Raw genomic sequence first — 22,173 nt, forward strand, 5'->3', positions numbered from 1 at the left:
TGTGTGTGTGTATGTATGTATGTATATAACCACAATAATACTCCTAACATTATATCAAATCCTAGAACAAAATTAACAGTCATATGGGATAATGAAAAATATATTTTCTACCTAGCTTTACATAGAGCATGCATTTCCAGTACATTCACTATTCTACGTTTCATGATGACCTAAATTATGACCAACTATTAAAGTAAGATGGGAAGAATCACCTACTGATGAGCCCACCAGTGTTTGCTCCAGACCATCATATATAAAAAAGAAGAAAATGACATAGAAAGAGCAAAGGCCTACCCTGTTGATCTCGTTCCCTCAGCTTCTTCTCCATAATGACAGCTCGATCCCTTGCACGCCCTAAGATATCTGCCGATGGTGAAAGCACAGGGGATGGGGGAGGGGAGGGTGGCAGATAAATGGCAAAAGTTGATTGGGAGGACTTTTACACTGACTACATTTTAATAGTACGTATCTCTTTGCTGTGTGCATTTTAGCCCACACCTATTGAACACCTCAAAATACTTCTACAGATAATACATGTCAAAGTATGATCTATATGCCATTCCTACAACAATATCACAACTCTGTATTAGTATATATTTCATATATTTTAGCAAAGCAAACAAATTTGCAACAGTACTATGACAGATGTCTAATGAAAAATATTTCATGGTTATCTACAAAAATTCTAGTTCTATAACATCAATTATTATACAACACATATAATACAGGATACACAATACAGTATATAGAATATAAACAATGTGTGTGCATGTGTGTTCAAAATACAAGGAATTAAATTAACTTAATTACTGACAAAAATTAGGTACAGTAAAACTTAATGAAGGAACATAATGAGAGCCTGACCTCAGAAGAAAACAATTGCAAAATTCCCTTATATACAAAATAATACTGAACATGAACATGAACTTTCATTACACCAAAAGGATGAACACGACTGTCTAAAACAAGACAGTATTAAAAAGCATTGCCATACACAAAAATTACCTTACCTTGGAGATCTTTTAAAATGTTAAAAAAAGTGTCTGTGATCTTTCAAAACTATGATAGCTACTTGTTTGACATAGATTTTACTGCAATAACAAAATTTCAATAAAATTTGTTACTTTAATACGCCAACCTTTGTTGTTAATTTGTACCAAGAGATCCAACGTAAGGCAATTTTTGATGTAAGTAATACCACGTAAGGCAATTTTCGATGTACAGTGAACCCTCGCTACTTCGCGGTTCGACAATCGCGGATTCACCACTTCGCGGGGTTTTCCCATAACCCATATATATATATACATATCGCGGATTTTCCGGAAAATTCGAAAATACCGCGAAATCTGAAGACAACCAAATACGATATTTTGTTACCTGTAATTCCATTAATACTGTAATTAGTAATATCTGTTCTTACTGATTGTTCATTGCATTACATATGATATATAATTCAGCACAGAAAGAAATAAAACACGAAAAGAGAATGTGATCATACGATAATTCAGTACTGTATACAGTACGTAGTAAAATTAAATAAAACATGAAACGCAAATCAGATGCAGTCATACCATATTAGAATGGTGTGTACTGTAATGGATGTGCTTCTTTTCCATGAATCTTTTGTATGTATACGTACGTAGTACTGCATCCAATAATATTCTTTGTTGCAAAAATCACATTTCGAATAAGCGTACGAGAGAGAGAGAGAGAGAGAGAGAGAGAGAGAGAGAGAGAGAGAGAGAGAGAGAGAGAGAGAGAGGCGTAAAATAGCGTACGTAAAGCTGTACAGTGAACCCTCGTTTATCGCGGTAGATAGGTTCCAGTCGCGGCCGCGATAGGTGAAAATCCGCGAAGTACTGACACCATATTTACCTATTTATTCAACATGTATATTCAGACTTTTAAAACCTTCCCTTGTACGTAGTACTGTTAACAAACTACCCTTTAATGTACAGAACACTTAATGCATGTACTACAGTACCCTGAACTAAAACAGGCACAAATATTAAAGGTGATTTTATATCATGCATTTCCTAAACACGCTAAAAAGCACGATAAAAAATGGCAAACAATGTTTTGTTTACATTTATCTCTGATCATAATGAAGAAACAAACTGGAGGTAGAGCTTTGCTTATTACCCAGACATATTTCCCATACTTTTCCCTTAGAACTACATCACATCTTCCTAATTTAGATATATATATATATATATATATATATATATATATATATATATATATATATATATATATATATATATATATATATATATATATATATATATATATATATATATATATATACATATATATATATATATATATATATATATATATATATATATATATATATATATATATATATATATATATATATATATATATATATATATATATATATATATATATATATATATATATATATATAAATACATGCATACATATATATATATATATATATATATATATATATATATATATATATATATATATATATATATATATACAGTGATACCTCGGTAGTCGAACGACTCTATACTCGAACAATTCGGAGTTCGACCAAAATTTTCGAGAAATTTTTGCTGCGGTGCTCGACCAAAAATTCGGTACTCGACCAGCCGAACACGTGACGACCGCATGGGCTTTGTGATGATCGCGCCATCTCGGCCACTCTCGCTTGTTCGGGAAGCATCAGTTCTCTCGAGAGCGTCACTCAGACAACGCGCGATCAGCATTCGTTGTGATTTAGTGATTTTCAGTGCTTTTAATTGCTTTTTTAGCTTTCATAATGAGTCCCAAGAAAGTAATGAGTGTTAAGGGGAAGGAGAAGAGGAAAACAGTGCGAACAACGATCGAGTTGAAGAAGGAAATTATAGCGAAATATGAGAATGGTGTACGAGTGTCCGATTTAGCGGTAGAATACGGAATGGCGAAGTCGACCATTTCTACGTTTTTAAAGCATAAAGAAATGATTAAGAAGGCGAATGTTGCAACGGGAGTTACGGCGGTAACTAAGCAAAGGCCACAAGTGATTGAGGAGATGGAAAAGTTGCTTTTAATATTTATTAAAGAAAAACAGTTGGCCGGGGAAAGTGTTAGTGAAGCGTTCATTTGTGAAAAAGCGTTGCATATCTATGAAGAATTAGTGAAGAAAAGTCCGAGTACCAGTGAAAGTGATTCATTTACATTTAAAGCGAGCAGGGGTTGGTTTGAAAAGTTTCGTAATAGAACAGGTATTCATCGTGTTACTAGGCATGGGGAGGCAGCTAGTTCGGATCAAATTGCAGCCGATAAATACGTGGGGGAATTCGATCGGTACATAAATGAACAAAATTTGATCGCACAACAAGTCTTTAATTGTGATGAGACTGGGTTATTTTGGAAGAAAATGCCAGCCAATACGTACATTACCAAGGACGAGACGAAGATGCCAGGTCACAAGCCAATGAAAGATAGGCTAACATTGTTGCTGTGTGCAAATGCAAGTGGCGATTGCAAGATCAAACCCTTGTTAGTGTACCACTCGGACAACCCCCGGGTGTTCAAACGAAATAATATTTGTAAAAGTGCACTACCAGTTATGTGGCGCTCGAACACTAAATCTTGGGTCACAAGACAATTCTTTACTGAGTGGATAAACGAAGTGTTTGCCCCCCAGGTTAAGGCTTACCTCATTGAAAAGAGCTTGCCAATGAAATGTCTTCTGGTTATGGACAATGCTCCTGCACATCCTCCAGGTCTCGAGGATGACTTGAAAGAAGAATACAGCTTTATCAAAATCAAATTCTTGCCCCCCAATACTACTCCCATACTCCAGCCCATGGACCAACAGGTCATTTCAAACTTCAAAAAACTCTATACCAAGGCCCTTTTCAGAAAGTGTTTTGAAGTGACCAGTGACACGAAGTTGACCCTAAAGGAATTCTGGAAGGAACACTTCAGCATCCTCAACTCTGTTAACATGATTGACCAAGCTTGGCGAGGTGTGACCTATAGGACATTGAACTCTGCCTGGCGTAAGCTGTGGCCATCATGTGTCACAGAGAGGGAGTTTGAAGGTTTCCAACCAGAGGCGGGTCCAAGCACTGCTACCCCTGTAATTTCTGATGACACTGATGTCGTTGAGGAAATTGTTGTCATGGGCAGGAGTTTGGGGCTTGAGGTCGACAAGGATGATATTGATGAGCTTGTAGAAAGCCATTCTACCGAGTTGACTGTGGAGGAATTGTTGCACCTGCAACAACAACAGCAGCAGGATCTGATTGTGGAGCAGGAATCTTCAGAAGAGGATGAGGTAAGGGAGGATGTTCCAAGTTCTCTCATCAATGAAATTTGTTCCAAGTGGGCAGATGTGCAGGCTTTTGCTGAAAAATACCACCCAGAAATTGCAGTAGCAAACCGGGCAGTGCATATGTTTAATGATAGTGTCATGTATCATTTTCGAAGAATACTGCAGAGGAGGAAGAAACAATTAACAATAGACCAGTTTTTCACAAAAGAAAAGAAAGCTGCTACATCAAAGCCTGTTTCTCCTCCAAAGAAGAGACAAAGAAGAGAAGAAACCCCTGAAATAGATCTGCCCACCCTTTCATTGGAGAGAGAAACAACTCCTGAAGGAGAACTACCCCGCCACATCATGGAAGGGGACTCTCCTTCCAAGCAGTAACCTCCCCCTTCCATCCTCTCCACATCCATCCCTGTATGCCATCGAACCGCTGCTCAAAGGTATGTTCACTACAGTACAGAAAATGGTTTAAAATTGTTTTATTTTAGTACAGTAAATGGTTTAAAATTGTTTTATAGGATTTTCTGACCAATTTCATACACATTTAGATAATTATTGTTGTTTAGGTACACGTTTTATTAATATTTTGGGCCTGTTCGAGTGCTTGGGAACGGAATAGAATATATACCATTATTTCTTATGGGGAAAAAAAATTCGGTACTCGAACAAATCGGAGGTCGAACACGGATCTCGAACGGATTATGGTCGAGTACCGAGGTATCACTGTATATATATATATATATATATATATATATATATATATATATATATATATATATATATATATATATATATATGGGTTATGGAAAAAATCCGCGAAGTGGTGAATCCGCGATGGTCGAACCGCGAAGTAGCGAGGGTTCACTGTATTATTATTATTGTTATTATTATTATTATTGTTGTTGTTGTTAATAAAATTATTATAGTTATTATTATTATCATTATTATTATTATTACTACTGTACAGTATTATTATCATTATTTATTATTATTACGGTATTTACTTAATCTATGTACATTCGGTATGCGCGGGGCATCTTCTATGAGTAGGTAACCAACGCATCATAGTACTGTAAGACGGGTTGTGATTGGTTCAAGCGCTGATAGATGACGAATCAGAACTCAAGTTTTGTTATCTAGCCTGTGATTGGTGTTTTGCCCGCATCTCCTACCCGCAGCATCAAAGTTCTCGCGGGGCTGGATCGTCCACTCTCTGTTACCGCGTATCGCTGAGTAGACGTTCTTAAGTGTGTGAATCTGTGCTGTGTGCGACTTTTTTAAGTTGAACTTTTTGTTACTGTAAATCCTACTGTAATGGCTCCCAAGCGTTCTGCTTCTCTTAAGGCTGGTAGTGAGCCTAAACGCCACCGAAGGATGATGACGATAGCTGAGAAGGTTACGCTTCTCGACATGTTAAAAGATGGTAGAAGTTACGCGGCCGCCGGCCGCCATTTTGGCATCAACGAATCTACTGTTCGCTATATCAAGAAGGACGAGGCGAACATTAGAAAGACGGCTGCAATCACCTTTAGCAGATCAGCGAAGCGAGTCGTTACAACGCGTAATAAAACGATCGTACGCATGGAAGGTGCTTTAGCTGTGTGGATTGCCGACTGCCGGAAGAAGAACATAGCGTTGGATACGAACACCATCCAAACAAAGGCTTTGAGCTTATATGAGAATTTTGCTGCAAAGGAACCTAAAGACGACGACGGCAACCATGCTGAAGATGATGATGATGCAGATGATCCTCAACCAGGGACATCCACTGATTCCCAGCCTCAGAAACGTTTTTCCGCAAGCAAAGGATGGTTCGCGAAGTTTCAGAAACGCTTCGCCCTGAAAAGCGTTTCCCTGCATGGGGAGTCTGCTTCCACTGACACTGCCGCTGCTGAAACTTACGTGAACCAGACGTTCAAGAATATTATCGCCGAAGGTGGATACAAGCCGGAACAAGTCTTTAATATGGATGAGACTGGCTTGTTTTGGAAGAGAATGCCGTCGCGAACTTTCCTGTTCAAAGAGGAAGCCAAAGCCTCTGGCTTTAAAGCATTCAAGGATCGCGTTACCCTCGTGATGTGTGGCAATGCTGCTGGATTTTTGTTAAAGCCGGGGCTTATTTATAAGTCGAAAAATCCTCGCGCTTTGAAAAATAAAAATAAGAATCTCCTTCCCGTGTACTGGATGCATAATCAAAAAGCATGGATTACGAAGATGCTGACCTCCAACTGGTTCCATCAGTGTTTTATCCCGCAAGTCAGCAAATATCTCTTAGAGAAGGGCTTGCCATTCAAGATCCTTCTCCTTATGGATAACGCTGGTGGACACGCAACTGACCTGTCGCATGAGGGCATTCAGGTTGAGTTCCTGCCACCCAACACCACGTCATTAATTCAACCGATGGACCAGGGGGTTATCAGGGCGTTCAAGGCCCTCTACACGAAGAACACCTTGGCGGACCTCGTTGCGTGTGTGGATGCTGCCCAAGATGACGAGGATGAAGATTTTAACTTGAAGGCGTACTGGCGGCAGTACACCATAGCCACGTGCCTGCAGAATATTCAGAAGGCACTTCAAGAGATGAAACCTGCAACCGTGAATGCGAGCTGGAAGAAGTTGTGGCCCGATATTGTTTACGATGACAAGGGATTTACTCCGTCGGAAATCCAACACTCTGCAATACGGAAATCTGTGCAGTTGGCTGCCATAATTGGAGGTGACGGGTTTGGCGACATGACGACTGAAGACGTCGACGAGTTGTTGGACTGCCATTCCCAGCCACTAACTGACGCAGACCTCGAAGACCTGACGAAATCGGCAAGTGAAGAAGAGAGTGATACCCAGGAAGAGACCCAAGAAAATGTCGAAACAACGGGCTTAACATTAGAACGGCTTGCCAAGGCCTGCAACCATGCGAAGGAGTTGAAAGAAATGTTGCAAGAGTGGGACGAGGATATGGTTCGCTCGATGCAATTCTGCAACAAGATCGATGAAGACATGACTCCCTACAAAATGCTCTTGGATCGAAAAAAGAAGCAGCGGCAACAACTTCCGATCCCAATGTTCTTCCAGCCTCGCAAAAAAGAGCCAGTTCCTCCTGCTAGTACGCCTTCGGAAGAAATTGAAGAAGTTTCCCAGGAAGAAGTTGAAGAGGTGTCCCAGGAAAAGACACCTCCGTCTGAAGAGACGTAAAATACTATCATTGGCTGCACAGTAGAACACATCATCAGCTTCATCATCATCATTTCTACTGTGCAGCAAATTCATCGCCATCACCATTCAAGTTTTTCTTCAACTTCTTTCGTGGTGAGTACAGTAACAATCTTTATTTTTTACTTTAATATTCTTACTGTACATTCTAAAACTGTATTTGTGCCTGTTTTATAGTTTAGTACTGTACGTACTGTATGCATTAAGTTAAAGGGAAGGTTTTAAAAGTCTACATGTTGTAACCTATCATATTTTTTTTGTTTAAAATTTACATTTATGTACGTAAAACAATCTCTCTCTCTCTCTCTCTCTCTCTCTCTCTCTCTCTCTCTCTCTCTCTCTCTCTCGTAAATTGTTTTCCTGCTTTGCTACGTACAATACTGTATAATTTATATTTGTAAGGTAACATATTTTGTAAATGCTTTTACTGTAAATACTGTATGTACTGTATCATTATTTATCACTATCATCATGCGCGTTAAATGCCTTGTTTGTTCTGAGCGTGGTTGTTTACTGAGCGTACACGCCGTCGTTTCAGGCGGCGTCATAAAGAAAAACATTTCATTTGGAAGTCCTAAGAAAAATACGTAAACTAAAACATTGGTAATAAAAAAATCAACATACAGTACTGTATAATCAATATAATCGATGCAAAAACTAACCTATACATATATGTGTACTGTACACTAAATGAGTTTGTTTCTTCATTATGATCAGAGATGAACGTAAACAAAACATTGGTTGCCTTTTTTTATCGTGCTTTTTAGGTGTTTAGGAAACGCATGATATAAAATCGCCTTTAATATTTGTGCCTGTTTTAGTTTAGGGTGCTGTAGTACATGCATTAAGTGTTCTGTACATTAAAGGGTGGTTTGTTAACAGTACTACGTACAAGGGAAGGTTTTAAAAGTCCGAATATACATGTTAAATAAATAGGTAAATATGATGTCACTACTTCACGGATTTTCACCTATCGCGCCCGCGTCTGGAACCTATCTACCGCGATAAACGAGGGTTCACTGTAAGTAATACCTCTAGATACGAAATGGATTTGCGCCGAAGTGGCTTTCGTATCATGATTTTTTTCGTATCATGATTTTTTTTCGTATCATGATTTTTTTTCGTATCATGATTTTTTTTCCGTATCATGATTTTTTTTTCGTATCATGATTTTTTTCGTATAATGAGGGAAGTTTTAAAAGTAAATCGCCTAATTCATTCCAAGCTCTACAAAAACACATTAAATTTTATAATAAAGCTATAACCACAATGTAATACAGCTAAATACATTTGAATCTTTTATTATGCCTAACCTAACTGTTAATAGCTGTAAATGAAGTAATTATTAGAACGTACTGCCATAATAAAGGGAAAATAATACAACATGTACAGTACTGTACAGTACAATACTGTACAGTACAATTCTGTATATATACGAAATATATGTAGTACCATAATTACTGTACTTTATTATTGGAAGTGAAATTGCAGGACAGAATAAGAAATGAAACTATGAGAGATTACTCGAGAGCCTTATGTGGATGAGATCATGGTGAGGGGTTGATTTAGATAGTTTGGTCATGTTCTTCGCACTCCCAAGAGATTAGTTCACCAATCATTTAATTTGGCCTCAGAAGGCACTAGAAGAGTTGGAAGACCCAGGCCTACATGGCCAAGTTCAAGATCTCGGAGTCCAATATGACACAAATACCAAAGAAACATTGTCTCCTCTACTCTAAGGCCAGTGTTTCAATGCGTAAATCACAAAATTAGTGTGTATAAGGGAAAGCCACAGGTTCAGGCTATCTGGTAACCAATAATACATTATTACCTACCAATACTAATTATAGAGACGATACTACCTGGGTGCTTATTTACGGCAAGCCTTCATTTTCATATTAAGAGTAAAATCTTATATCCATTTCCTTATATAAGACTAAGGAGGGTCTTGGAGACTGCAGCACCTACCCGGAAGTACCGTATATTTCCACATATAAAACAACTCTTAAATCGTAAATATAACCCCGGAAAATTGGGGGTCGTCTTATACAATCGATATAAAAATCACACCCTGAATTCCAAGTGATGTTTATCAACATAAAATTAGACAATTATTGATGAATTCTAAAGGAAATACTGTACTGTACTACAATGAAATATGCACAGTCATACCTTGACATACGAGCAAAAGGTGTTCCAGGACCAAGCTCGTATGTCAATTTAATCGTATCTCAAGTCAATTTTTCCCATATAAAATAACTAACAAAAATTGAATCCATTCCCGCCCTCTCAAAAAACACCCAAATCAATTATATAACAATGGAAAAGCATGCTTTTAATTACTATAATACTTTACATACACTCAGAAAATTACATAAATGATTGCTGGACTGTGATCTGCAATAAAATGTGGCTTTATCATGGAGCTTCTACCTTCCAGACAGACTGTAGCAGCTAATGGCGATGTTTGTGGAGGAGAAGGGAGGAAAGGAAAGAGAGAATTGGATGGTGCACGTACGCTATTTATACTGTTCCTTACACTATGTATCGTAATACTAGAACTTTAAATTAACTGAACTTAGCTTACTTAATTCTAGAAAAATTTTATTCTTATCTTATTTTCTAAATCTTTTTCTATTTTTTATTTTTCTTTACTATTCTTCTCTTATCTTAGTTTTTTTTGCCTCGCTCTCACTTCACTTGCTTCAAGCCTTTTAAAAAATACCTATACAAGAGGTTTGTTTCTGTCTCCCTTTCAAAATGTTGTGGAAATGAGTCAGGCTAGTGTCGTTGAAAAGAGCTGAAGCCTAACCACAGGACAATTTATCCAGGTGTCTCTTTCCACAAAATCAGAAACATCCTGCCCCTTAGTCAACATTTCCTTAATCTCCCTCGAAAAAAGAAGTTCCTCCAGTTCCACCTCCTCCTCGCTACTGAGCTCTTGCCACACCTCCGTATGTTGCATCATCTGGAGCTCGATAAACTCCTCCGTCGTGCGCTCTTCTTCATGTTCTTCAACAAGGTCGTTCACATCTGCCTCATCTACCTCCAGTCCCATGAACTTTCCGAGACACAATGTCTTCCAACACAATAGTTTTGGGATCAGGCTGCGGTGTATCAAACCTTTTGAAGTCCCTTTCAGCGGCAGAATCTGGCTACACTTTTCCAAGCTGAATTTAAGGTTCTTTGCATTACAACCAGCCATGCTTCATCAATAATTTTCAAACAATGCACAATATTAAAATGATCCTTCCAAAATTCCCAAAGGGTGAGGTTAGTATCATTTGTGACATCAAATCATTTTTTGAACAAATACTTTGTGTACAGCTTCTTGAAATTTGAAATAACCTGTTGGTCCATGGGCTGGAGGAGTGACGTGGCGTTGGGCAGAAGATAGAGGACCTTGATGAACTTGAATTCATCGAGAATGTCCATCTTCAAGACCAGGAAGGTGACCAGGGGCAATGTCTAGGATGAGAAAACATTTCAATGGCAACTTTTTCTTTAACAAAAACTTCTCGACTGCCGGACTGAAGCACAGATTGACCCATTCTGTGAAGAAATGCCTCGAAACCCATGCCTTTGAATTTGCTCGCAATGACTTGAAGCTTTTCACTCAAGATCTTGTGACTCTTGAAAGCATGTGGGTTTTTGGAGTGGTATACTGTCAGTGGTTTGATCTTGCAGTCACCGCTAACATCAGCACACAAGGCTAGAGTCAATCTATCCTTCATGGGTTTATGCCCATGTGATATATGTCCTAGGTGGCATCTTCTTCCAGAAAAGACCAGTTTCATTGCAGTTGAGAACTAGTAGGGCGCTGTAACCCTCTGTAACAACAAGTGAGGCAAATAATTCTAAGTACTCCTTCACAGCTTTAACAACAGAACTCGCAGCTTCCCCATGCCTTACAACCAAGTGGATCCCAGTTTGCTTCTTAAAGTTATCAAACCAGCCGCGACTAGCTTTGAATATCTCCACTGGCATTAATGCCTCCCTACTCTCAGCTGCTTCCTTTCGTTTCGTCTTTGTAGATTGCGCTGGCCTTTTTATTAATTCTAGTCTCAGTCACACTATCTCCAACCAAATGCGTCTCCTTAATCCCCAACAAGAGAAGCCTCTCCATCTCGTCATTTACATCAGTCCATAACTTCGACAAGACGGTTAGGCCTTTGGAAGGCTTTGTGCTCTTACCAGCATCCTTCTGTTTGAGGATAGTACATATCATCGAAGTACTCCTCTTGTAATGGCAGGACAACTCACTCACGCGGACACCAAGCTCACGTCTTTCGATAATTTCATGCCTCACCTTTATCGTCATCATGCGCTTTTTCTTCTCACTGCCAATGTTTCCACTCACTTGCTTGGAACCAATCACTTATTAAGAAACTTGTCTACAAATATACGTTAAAACTACATAAATAACGCAAACAACACGGGCAATGCTCGGAGATGTGTACAGTAGTCAGAGATCACGCGAAAGGAATGAGTGATGCTGGCCTTGAGAGCAGCTCCCAAGCATTTGGCCACCTAGCGTCAGCATCTGTAAGTGTGCTCGTTATCTCAATGCAAAAATTTGCTCGCCGGTTTGCTCATATCTCAAAATGCTCGTATGTTGGGGCGGTCGTATGTCAAAGTATTACTATACTTATATTCCCTTTAAATTTAAAAACACACAGGCACACACATTGAGACACATATAAGATACAACCGACTTTTAAATCATTCAGTAACAAAAATGGCTGAAAAAAAGCTTCAAGAATAAATGTTCCTACACATTGCATGGGGGATGATTCCATTATAGCAAATTTACATTCATAAAATAAAAAGCCTGAAACAATGGTCACAAACTATTTGCGTCAATGAATAGATAGCCTTGAAGTATACACCAATACAACACAAAAGGATAACATATACACAACAGATATAACAATGTCTAGAAGAAGGGTTCTAGAAGGGTTCTACAGTCTGAATGAACAGAGAAACAGAACAAGGATGAAAAAAAAAAAAAAAAAAAAACACCAAACACCTTACATTAAATAATTAGTGGTCATACATAAGAAAATCTCCCTGTTTTCACACATAAAGGAAAAATATTGATATAAGGTTAAAGAATCATATATATGAGTGTCAATAAAAAATCATGTTTATGGTGAGTTAAACAGTGCAGGGGTGCATGATTTTCAGGTGGAAGCACATTTCTGACAAAAAGAGAAAACCTCTTTCTTTTGATATGGATGAGAAATAATGTATTCTAAGTGTCAAACAGAAATCAAAAGTTTCCTTTTATTATTCCTATAGAGAGAGTAGAGGATAGAAAATAAAGACACACAATGTAATAACACCACAATATGAAGGGCTGTAAGGAGAAAAGAAGCATTTGGTATTAAAAATTAAAATCAAAGGATTAAGACAACTTATAAGAAATTAATGAATATAACGAACTCTTACCATGCTTGTCTTTTTCCTTCATTTTTTTCTCCATTTCCCCTGCTTTGTCCTTCACTTTCCCAAAGAATTCTAAATAGCACACCAATTTGCCAAGAAGAATCCAAAGCAGCATGAGTAAAGAAAAGAGTATGAAGTATCTCTCTGAATTATAGGTTAGTACATCAAAATACTGTCAGGCTTCATTCACAGTACAGTATACATAAGATAAAACATAAATCCTCAAATTCAATAAAGTCTTTCAAGAACTGTCTTAATGGGGAAGACAAAAATTTGCCTTAACAGCAAAAAATACAAAGTTGAGGTACACAAGGGTTTAACAAAAATATTATCATACACAAAAACATTTCAAAACACATCATAAAACTTTTTGTGTTTGCTTTTCCCTTTATGGGGTTACATGTAAAATGGCCTCTCTTCACTCTTCTGTCCTGTACCCTTTCTACCTAGTCCAATCAAGTCTAGGTTTCCAGCTACAGAATTCCCTTTATTTTTTTTCATGACCATATCCATTGGGTTTCTGACAAACTTTTATTCATCCCCTATATGTCTAAACCACTGACCACCATATCTTTCCCCCTAATATGGGAATAATCACCATACTATGACCATAAATCTCAGCCCTCCACTATGACATTTTTTTCAAATCTTCCTTGTCAGTGCCAATGTTCCAGCTGTACAGAGTAGTGTTATGTACCAATCATAAGTCTTTGCCTCTCTGTAAATGGGATTTTTTTTATTGATGATTGTACGCACATCTTTCTCATTCATACTGTGGCTAGTCATTTTGCTGTTCTCTTAAACTCTCACTTCACAAACCAATGTAGCAAGAAAGTACTAGACAGACTCTACAGTCCTTCATCTAAATTTTAGAAGTTCTAACATGTTGCTTTTCTATTGAACAGGTTGACATCTCGTTACTTGTCTAACGCTATTACTGGTCCTGATATATTTTACATTGTTATTCCTATATTTCCTTTCTGAACTGGACTGCTTTCCCTATTGGAACCTTAGGGTTTGTAGCATACTGCTTTCCAAATAGGGTTACAGCTAAGCCTGTAATAATAGTATTAAGGCCTAACCATTTACAATAGCACAATCTTCCTCTTCCGTCTCTTCTCCCTTTGCTCTTGTAATGTAATTCCCACTTCATCTACAATCTTGAACATCTCTTGTAACCCCCATACGTAAAATAAGCAACTTATTCACCCCAATAACTTTTCTGCAATAGCCATATTGCAACATTTGTGACTGCTTTCTCTTAGCTTCCTTTTCCATTTTCATAATCAGTTTTTATTTATAATCAACCCATAAATAAATTTGAACAGTTAGATGGTATCACATAAAAAAAACTGCCTTTTATAATAAAATTAATTACTATATTAGTTATAATATATCATAAAACTAAAGTCTTCTGAAAGCTTTTGTTAAAAGATATTCTCCACAATTGTTAGTTACACAATTAACTAAAATATAAACCTTAACACTAAACAATCCTGAATACAAAATTGCGCACAGAAATAATGAAACTAAAAAAACATCACCTTATAGTATGTTCTGTCATAGCTCTAGTTCAAGAGTTTGAAACTTTGAGTACCAATACAGTATATAACAATAAATAATATATCTATAAAGTTTAATATGTCGATAAAAACTAAGTGAACTTACATACTTACACTGTATGTCCCATTCACTTATGTAAGAGGATTTTTTAATTATTCAAGTAACAAGTTTTTGCAGACTACTTTATGAAAATGCTTTAATTTCACCGTTATTAAAGAAAGTCAAATAATTATTGATCTGAATACCTGTCACAAAGTCATTAAATCTTCTGAGAAAAAATCTTTCAAACCAGTCTCATTTAGAGGTCATAAAGTGGAATAAAAGTTCACAAACAAGTAAACTTAGCCTACCAATTTACTTATAATGCAGAAAAAGAATGCCCCAAAGTGATTAACCCTTTTACCCCCAGGCTATTTGGAAATTTCCAACCCTTAACCCCCAGGGATTATTTTTTTCAAGCACATTTTGCAGCATATTTTGTTTAAATTGCTCTAACAGCCTTAATTTTCGTCATAGAGAGGTCAGGTTGGTCTCATTCTCTTGGAAAATGCCTGAAGTTTCTCAAAAAATTATCAAAATTATGCAAAAAAAAAATTTAAATAGCAGTTTTTTGCAAGGACGTACCAGTACAGTACGTCCATGGGGGTAAAAGGATGAGTTTTGTGAAACGTACCAGTACGTCCTTTGGGGGTAAAAGGGTTAAGATATTAAACTTTAGTTTCATGAAGACATCAAATTCGTTGCTTTTAAACTAAATGAAACTTTTGTACATGAAAATGTTGAAGTTTGGGTGACCAAGGGGGAAGAAAACAAAGGAAATAAATGAAAATCAAGCGGGGGAGGAAGCAAGGCAATGGGAGATGAAGGGATTATGTAGTAATAAATACAGTATTGCCTCCATGCAAAGAGCAAAGAACAGTGAAGGCATTATAGAAGAATTTAAAATTTATCTAATTTTTTTTTTTCAATTTCGGAGCTGCCACCTCAAATTGATTCACTTCATGCTCTGCATTTTTGTGGCTGACAGACAGAGCTCTATCCATGTTAAGAATGTTATCAATTATTATAAGTACAGTTTAATGTCAAGAAATCTTTGTGACAAATCTTTGGCTAAATTAACAAAATAAAAGTAAATAAATAAATAAACAAACAAATAAAATAAATCTATAAATACTAAATGAAAAAATATGAATGATGCCAACAAACAAATAAAAGCAGAATTGTATATTATTTTCTACAAAATATTCATTAATTCTGACAATACTATACACTAATCTGAAAAGAATAGCCTAATGTATTACAATGTCTCAAGTATCACAGTAATACAAGTTTCAATATTGAACACCATGCCATTAGTCATAAACTATATTCAAAGAAAAACCAGGAATTTTTGTGCAATCAATCATAATCATCAATCATAAAAACCATAAAAGTCAAATGTTGACTTAGGGAAACTTATCAAATTAGCACAGACAAGATGAACAGATGCCAACAATAAAAGAAACAGATTCTGTCAAGATTGTATCTTTTTGTAACAAACACCATGATTTTGCATAACAATCATACACCATACAACCCTTTACTCATTTTACTGAAATACAGTACAGAAGAGAAAGAAAATTTTCATTGTAACTAAACCTTCAAACAATAATTATTCAATGTCATTTCTTCAAAGGATCAAAGAAAACACCCATGTGCTCAGTAGAAAAATCAATTCACACACTTACCTGCAATTTTCTTTGCTGCCTCAGGTGAAGCAGGATGGGTAAGCACATTCATGCGGTGATACTGGCTACTCATGATCAAATCATTGGCCTCCAGAGTCCCAGGAGACATAAGCGTATATTCGTCACTAAGAAGTTGTACTGGAACATAGTACAGTAATTATTTAATTATTATCAAAACAAATGTAAATTATTTTAAAATCAAATAAACTACCGTTTGTACAACACATTTACATACTAAAAGCCATAAGATTTAAAAAATCAAAATTTTAAAAGTAATGTGCATTTTTTCTTACTATATAAACCCCAATCCTTTAATTGGAGTATGACTTCAGTGTTACATGAATGCACCTGTTGAAATTTTATAACAAGGTATTGGTAGTTACTGACAGGTGGTGGGAAGCCTCACCCCCTGTTAGCACACTAAATAGCCCCTTTGACCTTCACCTAGGACTTGAGGGGTGGATGAGGTGGGAAGTAGAACTAAAAAGATTCAGGTTTGTATTGTTAGGAAAAATACTTTGTTCATGCACATCTACAAAATCCTCATCTTTTAATAAGAAACTTATCCTTCAGAGGGAAGAAGTCCCTATTACCAAGTTGGCTGGTATAACATCCCTGGATGGCCAACCACTTTGACCTAGGGAGGTGCCATATTGTTGGCTCCTAACCACTTCCCAGCAACTGGAAATAAATTAAGGTGATGGGCTAGGATACTGTCTGGTGACAAGAATCTTTGACATAAAAAGATCTGTTTGAAGAGAGTGGTCAATATACACCATAGGGCATAAGAAGATTAGTGATTGTGTTGACCCAAAAGGAAAAGCTGACAGATCCACCTCTTAACATCCCTAATCACCTTCCACGTAGGCCATTAAGTCTTCTTACTACAGTTAAAGTGAAATGGAATTTACCCTACCCTCTGTTCATTATGGATGAGAATAAGCTGTGGTTCTACGCTCATGAACAAGGTGCCATGGTCATTCAGCCACTGACCCATGGCTGGCAGTTGTGCAGCAATGACCTCCTTGAAAGGTTCCCCCTTTTCATGTCAGGATATCAAAGTTAAGTCAGCCTGGATACTAGGTTAGTCCAGCCAGCCTGGCTACTCGAGTGTCAAGACGGCCAAACGGGCCAGTAGAGAGTCATTCATCTCTCGCCAGTTTGGCTAGCAGGGTAATCAATCTTGCTACCTATGCCTCAGTGAAAGGTCTTACAACTTGACGATCTTTTTAGTGTGTCTTCTCAATGAAGTGTCTGGCAAAGACATGGTGGAGGGGGACAAGACTGCTAGAGGAGGAAGAAGATGGTGAACTCTCCTTCCCCTAGCCAATCAATCTTCGTAAACAGAGGAGTCATGCTCTGGGTGACTGATAATGACCAAGGTCCTTCTGAGGAGGCTCTTTGCTGCACGCAAACCACTAAACTGGAGGTTTTGCCACAAGGGGAGCACTAGGAACAGTCACTGACACTGCTCCACACAGATCGTGATCAGGGAACTACTGTCGACAGCAGGCAAGCCAGCACGAAAAATCATTTACGCTATTGGGCAATACTCTGTCCAAAAGGGGCACCACCCTCCAATGGCAGAGAAAATACTACAAAGCTAGAATCGTTACAGATAGTAGGTCGTTTTCCTGATTGCAAGAGCGAGAACACTCCAAAGGGGATGGGGCTGCTTACAGTCAACCCTTCACAAAGGTACACAGCACAAGCTGTTTCAAAGGTTTGTATCTTCTTAGAAACAAAATTCATGTCACCACATGCACACTTTTAAGTGCAATTCCACTTACAAACGAGATTACTCACAAAAATAAAATGAAGCAAAATACTAATACTCATCAAAAACTAATGTAATTCAAGATCTAACTTTTGAAAGTGAACAAAAGTATGTCTATCTTTTATTGCCAAAGACAAAAGTAATTATTCAGTCACAAGCAAGTGGGTGGCCATTCTAGCACTACTGAAGACATATTCCTTTTCTAAATGATAAAATATTTGTTTGAGCATAGGAACAAATCCTGGTTTCCTAAGAAATTGATGTAGAATTATTTAAGAGTTAACCTTCAATATGATCAATAATAGATCGGACTTTTTTTTACTTTAAAATATGGACAACTGCCTAAAGACAATGCATATCTATACTGTATACCAGAAACGAAATTGAATAATCAAGCTATCCTTTCACTACTCTTTTTCTTGAAATTTTCATCAAAATCACTGGGAAAATAAAAATGATATTTTCATTATAAAATAAATTTTTGAATATACTTACCCGGTGAATATATAAATAGCTGACGTCTCCGACGGTCGACAGATTCCAAAAACTCGCGAGCAATCGCCATGAAGGCTGCCGGGTGTGCCCACCAGCGCCAACTATTGGCCAGATACCGCATATACTTCTCAACCAAACCAGTTCTTCTCAGTCTGTAGGGTCTCTATCGGGGAGGAAGGGAGGGCCTTTAATATTATATATTCACCGGGTAAGTATATTCAAAAATTTATTTTATAATGAAAATATCATTTTTAAATATTAAACTTAGCCGGTGAATATATAAATAGCCGATTCACACCCATGGTGGTGGGTAGAGACCAGTATTAAAACAATAAAGGCGTATATGCTCAAGAGTTTTTGACAACTATTCAAAAAACAAACTTAAGTATAGGTACCTGGTAAGGAAGCTGACTCTGATAATTACTCTGCCTCATTAGTCCGCTATCCTCACGAAGCCCAGCGATCATCTTAGGATGCTGAAAGACTCCCAGGAACTGCTATATCCAGGGTGAACACCCCTATAACAGGACCTCATCAATACCCTTAATCTAGGCGCTCTCAAGAAACAATATTTTGACCACCCGCCAAATCAAAAAGATTGCGAAATACTTCTTAGTCTCCCGTACAACCCAAAATAAGATTAAAAATTTCAAGAGTATATTAAAAGGATATTGGGATTAAGGGAATGTAGTGGTAGAGCCTTCACTCACTACTGCACTCACTGCTACGAATGGTCCCAGGGTGTAGCAGTCCTCATAAAGAGTCTGGACATCTTTCAAGTAATATGAAGCGAATACCGACTTGCTTCTCCAAAAGGTCGCGTCCATAATACTTTTAATGGATCTATTTTGCTTAAACGCTACTGAAGTTGCTATCGCTCTAACTTCATAAGCCTTGACTTTAAGTAAATTATGATCCTTCTCACTTAAATGAGTGTGTGCCTCCCGAATCAAAAGTCTAATAAAATAAGACCACGCATTCTTAGACATGGGCAAAGAGGGCTTTTTAACGGAGCACCATAAAGCCTCTGAACAACCTCGTAGCGGTTTAGTTCTGGATAAATAAAATTTAAGAGCTCTAACGGGGCACAGCACTCATTCAACTTCATTCCCCACAATCTCAGAAAGACTGGGGATTTCAAATGATTTAGGCCAAGGACGAGACGGAAGTTCATTCTTGGCCAAAAAACCAAGTTGAAGAGCACATACTGCTTTATTAGTGGAGAAGCCGATGTTCTTGCTAAAAGCATGTATCTCACTAACCCTTTTAGCCGAAGCCAAGCTCACCAAAAAAAAGTGTCTTGAGGGTAAGATCCTTCAGGGAGGCTGAATTTAATGGTTCAAACCTGTCTGACATAAGGAACTGTAGGACCACGTCCAAGTTCCAAGCAGGAGTCGAAATATGACGCTCCTTGGAAGTCTCGAAAGACTTAAGCAGGTCTTGGAGATCTTTGTTATTAGAAAGATCCAAACCCCTATGCCTGAAAACAGAGGCTAACATGCTTCTGTAGCCTTTAATGGTGGATGCAGAGAGGGAGCGACCGTTTCTCAGATAAAGCAGAAAATCCGCAATCTGCGCTACAGAGGCACTGGAAGAGGAAATAGAGGAGGACTTGCACCAGTCTCTAAATACCTCCCATTTCGACTGATAGATCCTGATGGTAGAGGATCTTCTAGCCCTCGCGATCGCTCTAGCTGCCTCCTTCGAAAACCCTCGAGCTCAAGAGAGTCTTTCGATAGTCTGAAGGCAGTTAGACGAAGCGTGGGGAGGCTTTGATGAAATCTCTTTACGTGAGGCTGTCGCAAGAGATCCATCAGCAATGGCAGACTTCTTGGAACGTCTACCAGCCATAGAAGTACCTCTGTGAACCACTCTCTCGCGGGCCAGAGGGGAGCAACCAACGTCAACCTGGTCCCTTCGTAAGAGGTGAACTTCTGCAGCACCTTGTTTAGGATCTTGAAAGGTGGAAAGGCATAAATGTCCAGGTGAGACCAGTCCAGCAGGAAAGCGTCTATGTGGGCTGCCTCTGGATCTGGAACTATAAAGCAGTAAGTCGAGAGCCTCTTTGTCAGTGAAGTCGCAAAAAGATCTATGGTGGGTTGACCCCATGACATCCATAGCTTCTCGCACACAGTCTTGTGCAACGTCCACTCCATGGAGATGACTTGACCTCTTCTGCTGAGGCAGTCCCCCAAGACATTCATTTCTCCTTGCACAAATCTCGTCAAAAGAGAGATGTTACTTGCCTTAAATGGAGTTCCTTCTGATCCGTGGACCAAAGACCCGAGCATTCCAGACTGTCCAGTGGAGCTCCCTAACCCAAATCCGATGCATCTGAATACAACACATGGTTTGGGTTCTTGATCGCAACAGAAAGACCTCCTCGAAGTCTGATGCTGTCCCACCAAGTCAGACATGTCTAGACTGAGTTGGAGATTGGGAAAGAGATACTCTCTAAGCCCTTCTCCTTGTTCCAATGGTTTAGGTGACATTGGAGAGGGCAAAGGTTGAGTCTCCCCAGAGAGATAAACTACTCCAGCGATGAAAGAGTTCCCACGAGGCTCGTTCAAACTCTTACAGAGCAACTGTTTTTCTCTTGCAAGTGACAGACTTTTAACAGAGCTTGTTCCATTCTTGTGGGAGACGAAAAGGCCTGAAAAATTTGACACTGTATCTCCATTCCCAAATAAAGAATAGTCTGAGATGGAGTACTGTAAGTTACGACTTCTCTACGTTCACTATGAGACCTAGCTCCTTGGTTAGGTCTAATGTCCATTAGAGGCTCTCCAGACAGCGATTTAATGACGACGCCCTGATTAGCCAGTCGTCAAAATAAAGGGAGGCTCTGAATCCTCAAAAAATGTAGAAAGCTTGCTACATTTTGCAAGAGCCTTGTAAAAACAAGAGGAGCAGGAATGAGGCCGAAGCACAGTGCTCGAAATTGGTGCATTACTTTCCCGTCCACAAACCTCAGATGTTTTTGAAAGTTTGGATGAATCGGGATGTGGAAGTATGCATCCTGAAGGTCGAGAGAGACCATCCAGTCGCCTTCCCTTACTGCTGCCAAGACAGATTTGGTAGTCTTCATCGTGAACTTTGTCCTGACAATGAACACATTGAGCGCACTTACATCTTAAGTACTCCTGCAGTGAACGTGGCTGCCAGATCATTGGAGCCATCCCTGATAGCCTTGTTCATGCATGACATAATTGTACAGCAATACATTGACAGCTGGAGAGACCTTCTTACTTAAGGCTCCCAGGGACCAATCCAACAAATAAATACTTCAAACGCTCGAAAAAACTCCTTACAGGAGATGGTCTAGCTCTGAAGCAGACCATAAAATCTTGGAGCGTCTCATGGCTAGACGACGAGGAGAGTCCATTAGGCTTAAGAAGTCTCCCTGGGCAGAGGCAGGTACTCCCAAGCCGAGAACTTCTCATGTGTCACACCAGACGCTCGAGCGAGAAGCTAATTAAGAAGGAGGAAAAGCAAAAGCAGACTTTCCTAAACTTCTCCTGGATTCCAACCAGTCTCCCAGTAAGAGCATGGCTCTCTTGGAAGAACAAGAGAGAACTGACTTCGTAAATGTAGGAGTCGAAGAAAGTCATGCCAAGAGTAAACTCAGACGGCGGAGCAGCCGTTACAAAACGAGTAGGACAAAA

At 38.5% G+C, this 22,173-nt stretch overlaps 1 protein-coding gene across 5 annotated transcripts in view; it reads right to left on the reverse strand.

The window, feature by feature from the left end:
* The window catches only part of Rbcn-3B (WD repeat-containing protein Rbcn-3B), a 307,575-nt gene that overhangs the window by 175,616 nt on the left and 109,786 nt on the right, over positions 1-22,173 (reverse strand). For 2 of the 5 annotated variants that reach the window (XM_068378881.1, XM_068378880.1), the window contains 3 exons: positions 16,237-16,374; positions 12,950-13,018; positions 295-363 (listed from right to left, as the gene is read on the reverse strand). In XM_068378881.1, coding sequence (XP_068234982.1) covers positions 295-363; positions 12,950-13,018; positions 16,237-16,374 — 276 coding nt within the window. The remainder of the gene's footprint in view (positions 1-294; positions 364-12,949; positions 13,019-16,236; positions 16,375-22,173) is intronic. The other 3 variants (XM_068378884.1, XM_068378883.1, XM_068378882.1) reach the window with 2 other exon arrangements.

Source organism: Palaemon carinicauda, chromosome 8 (genome assembly GCF_036898095.1).
Source record: "Palaemon carinicauda isolate YSFRI2023 chromosome 8, ASM3689809v2, whole genome shotgun sequence".
Classification (NCBI taxonomy): Eukaryota; Metazoa; Arthropoda; class Malacostraca; order Decapoda; family Palaemonidae; genus Palaemon; species Palaemon carinicauda.